This window comes from Dipodomys ordii, unplaced genomic scaffold (genome assembly GCF_000151885.1).
Source record: "Dipodomys ordii isolate 6190 unplaced genomic scaffold, Dord_2.0 Scaffold22, whole genome shotgun sequence".
NCBI lineage: Eukaryota > Metazoa > Chordata > Mammalia > Rodentia > Heteromyidae > Dipodomys > Dipodomys ordii.
The window spans coordinates 686155-690750 of NW_012267238.1; the positions used below are offsets into that span (position 1 = coordinate 686155).

General features: G+C 38.8%; 1 protein-coding gene across 1 annotated transcript; it reads right to left on the reverse strand.

Annotated features, from left to right (window-relative positions):
• Positions 1–3257: 3257 nt before the first annotated feature.
• On the reverse strand, positions 3258–4217 carry LOC105983896 (olfactory receptor 51G2-like). Its single transcript, XM_013013928.1, has one exon. It carries the CDS (start codon positions 4215–4217, stop codon positions 3258–3260), a length of 960 nt encoding a protein of 319 aa, XP_012869382.1.
• Between the last annotated feature and the right edge of the window lie 379 nt (positions 4218–4596).

Genomic DNA, 4596 nt, shown 5'->3' on the forward strand with positions numbered 1-4596 from the left:
AAAAAAAGTTTATTGTTATTGTGTAGGTGATTCTCCTTATACCTTAAGCTTGAATTATTTATTTCTTGCCTGTTTTCCAAATTTTGGCAACTAAAATTCATATCATTGTTGTAGCTATCATCTATGTAATCCTTTGACAAATCTACACTTGATGTTTTTATGTCTTTCCTGAATTCAGCAGCTTATATTAGAAACATAGTATAGAACAGTTTAACTGATTCCAGAATTTGTACATTAAACATATAGAAACACATCCAGCACCTCAACCATCTTTATTTTAGTGTCAGTAATATATGCCACCATCCAATTACTCATTAAAATCAGAAAAAGACCTAATTTGATCTGATAGGAACTGATCTCATAGAAGTTGAGAAAACAGCGGTTACCAGAGCCTGGAAACAGCAGAAGTGAGGGAAAAGAGTAATGCCCCTGAGCATAAGGTCAAAGTCAAACAACAAGCAAGAGCTCAGGTATTCTATTGCCCAATAAGCTGAATATAGTCAACAATTATAAGTTCTGTATTTCAGAATACCTACAAGAGAATATCTGGAATGTTCTTACTGCAAAAAAGATAATTATTAAAGATAAATGTTTTTGAAGCATTATTTACCATAGCCAAGATATGGAACCAACCCAGATAGCCCTCAGCAGATCAATGGATCAAGAAGATGTGGTATCTATACACAATGCAATTCTATGCTTCCGTCAAAGAGAATGACAATGCCACATTAGTAAGAAAATGGAAAGACCTGGAAATATTATATTAGGTGAAACAAGCCAGGCCCAAAGAAATAGAGGTTGCATTGTTTCCCTCATTTGTAATAACTAGAATATATCTATGGCATTTTTAGCAAGGGATCCTATGCTAAGTGCATAGGACCGTACATATTGAAGCATATCAAAATGAACTCTGAGAATTGGAAACAATAGGTTCTCTTTATGACCTATTTACAGTTATTTGAATTTTTCTTTCTGTTTTAGTTTTCTGTACCCTTTGTCTTGTATATAAGTTTATCTGATCCATGGAAGGGAAAACGAATCACAGAAACAACAGGGCACAGGATGCACTAATGCAACAATGATACTTACTAGACACTGTGTGGGAAATGAATCATACAACTTGGTGGGGAGGGGAGTAAGGAGTGGTAAGCAGGAGAAAATAAGGGAGGAGTAACAGTGCTTAAAAAGAAATGTATTCATTACTTATGTAACTGTAACATCTCTGTTCATGAAAAATAAAAAATAAATAAAGGTGAATGTATTAACTAGCAATTTCATTACCAAAATTTAAAATTATATTGTATACATAAATTTAAAAACTACATGATATGTATACATACAATTAATTATTATGTATCAGCAAATTTCAAAACCTAATTGAGACCAAGAATATACATATTCAGCAAGTGGAGTTTTTCTGTAGTGACTTAGCACTATTGGTGCTATTCGTGACTTTTGATTTATTTAACTAACAACTTTGCTTTCAGACAAGTTAAACAAAGGATGTATCTCTAGAACATGTTACTCAAAGAACATTGTATTTGATTGTATCTGATTTTATCATCATCAACTTCAGTTACGCTACTTACTATAGTGTTTAATGACATGCCAGTGAATGGCAATGAGTAAAGGACTTTATGCTCCGGTTTCGCTCATGCTTTCTTTTAGTTGAGCTACACCTTTGTAGAATAATTTTGTTTCCCAATGATGAGGGCTATCTGTTCATTTAATATTTGCAGACCATATTGCAGCCAAACTGAAATTTCTCACATGATCTATATAAGCAAAGAAAGCAAAGTCTGAACATGTTTTGAAGTGCACACATAGAAGTAGTTTATTGTGAAGGGTACAGTTAAAAAGGTCTCATATTTTAAGTCATATTTTGAGTAACCGATTATAGTCCAAACTGATGAGAGATTTTAAAAGGAAGTAGACCCTTCACAGAATATGTTTGAAAATGTTTTTATTATTATGATTTTGTTTTGTCGGTCACGGGGCTTCAACTCTGGGCGTGGATGCTGTCCCTCAGCTCTTTGGCTCAAGGTGAGCACTCTGCCACTTGAGCCAAAGCACCATTCCTTGTTTTCTGGTGGTTTATTGGAGATAAGAGTCTCAGGGACTTTCCTGCCTGTGCTGGCTTTGAACCGTGATCCTCAGATCTCAGCCTCCTTAGTAGCTAGGTTTACAGGCATGAGCCACTGGCACCTGACTTTATTACTATGATTTTTAAAAAGAAATTCTAACTACAGACAAAGAAACAAGAAGTTCCAGATTTGAATAGCCATACAACTTTGAATTTTCTGCTGGAGAAGAGATGAAAGCAGCAACATCCAAAATGTTCTCCTTTTGGTATTAAACAGTCAATATTTTTTAAAATAAGTTTTTTGTTGTGAAAATACTGTACAGAGGGGTTACAATTACATGAGCAAGGTAATGAGTACATTTCTTATCAAGCATTGTTGCCTCCTCCTTTGTTTCCCCTTACGATTCCTGCTTGTACATCTTATTGTTGCAACAGTCATCATTGACATGACTTGAACACCTGGGGAACAGCATCCTTTGTCTCTTACAGATTTTTCCTCCAATGTGCAAGCTATTCAGCCACTCATTCATCAGCAATATTAACCCAGTCTGCACCATATATAAAAAATTCCATCATGGGCTGGGATGTAGCTCAGTGGCAAAGCGTTTGCTAGCAAGCGCAACGTCCTGGGTTCGATCCCCAGTACCAAAAAAGAAAAGACAAAAAAAAAAATTCCATCATGACAGTCCTCATAAAATTCTTGACTGGGGAATTTTCTAGATTTCTCCATCACTATGTTCCAAATCTGTTCATTATCTATTTTGCCAGGATATTGTTCTCCTTAGGCTCTAAAACAGTATCCTATTATTATATTTATGCATTCGTGAATTCCTAAAGTTGTCATTAGCCATTTTTCCATTAGTAATAGCAATTCCCTTCTTAGGTCGTAATTAATATGTATCATTTCTCAAAACTTAAGCTAATATTCTTGGACATTTTTATTTCTACTGGCGATTTCTAATTTATTTCTAATACTTATGCTCAATTATACACTGTTTAGCGAAAATATAAGTTAAGTGGAGTGTGCATTTTTTCCCCCAGAGATACGATTTCCTGTAAAAGATATAGATAAATACGATCTCTTTCTATTTGTTCACCTTGATATGTAAATCTCAGTTTAATGTCTCATTAAACAAATATAACAAATGTCATTTTTTTGTTCCTGTAATGATCTTTAATGACCGTGGGTATCTTCAATGCCCCCCCTGCCTGAGCGGAAGATACGCAGTATCCGCAAACGAATCTGCTTGGTCTTGATGGTATAAACCACGGGGTTGAGCACCGGCGGTGTAAGAAAGTGCAGGTAGGACAGCAAGACACGGCTGCAGGGCGAAGCCCACTTCCCAAATCGGTGGATCATAGACAAGCCAATCATAGGCGTATAAAAGAGTAGCACAGAACAGATATGGGACACACAGGTGTTGAGGGCTTTCAGACGCTCAGCCTTGGACGCAATGGAGAGCACTGTCTGGAGAATTAGCCCGTAGGAGAAAACAATGAGCACCGAGTCGATACCCAGAGTAGAGAGAACTACAAAAAGGCCATAGGCACTGTTGATGCGAGTGTCCGCACAGGCCAGCTTCATGACATCCGGGTGCAGGCAGTAGGAATGAGACAGCAGGCGCTTCTGGCAGTAGGGTAATTTCTTCAGCATGATCGGGGCTGGAATGTGGAGACCAACACTGCGCACAATGATAGCCAGGCCCAAGCTGGCAATCCGAGGATTTGTGAGGATGGTGCTATAGCGCAGGGGGCTGCTGATGGCCACAAAACGATCAAAAGCCATGGTCAGCAGTACAGAGGACTCCATGATGGAGAAGGTGTGGATGAAGAAGAGCTGGAGCAGGCACATGTCCAGTGCCACCTCCCTGAGCCCCAGCATGTAGATGGTGAACATGGTGGGCAGGGTGGAGGCAGACAGGCCCAGGTCAGTAACTGCCAGCATGGAAAGGAAGTAGTACATGGGCTGGTGTAGGGAGGGCTCTGACTTGACCACCCACAAAATGAGGCTGTTCCCAGCCAGAGAGGCGATGTACATGGCACACAGAGGTATGGAGAGCCATATGTGCGCAGCCTCAAGGCCCGGAAGGCCTGTCAGGAAGAAAGAGGGGCTGGTGTGGTTGGAGTCCGACATGATGAACCAGAGGCAGATGTCCAGGAGGAAGTTCAATCAGGGCCCCTAGATGCAAATAGACTGCTGGTTCAGAACACCTATAAACCCAGATCTTTCAATGATTGCCTCCAATGTTTCTCTGACAAACACGGGTTTATAATTTATCCAATAGTTCATAAATGAAAGGCCATTTTCATTGTTAGAAGAACTCTTCCACAGGTAGTAAACCTGGCTCAGGAACTACACAATGATGTTAATCCCAAAATAATGGAATGGACTTAAGCAATGTTGTTTCATTTCTTCATGATAAATGCTAGGGAATGCACTTACTTGCCATCAAAGTTAGTATATATCAGATGTGGGCATCCTCCCTATTAATTTCTTCAACTGTCTTTTTAAT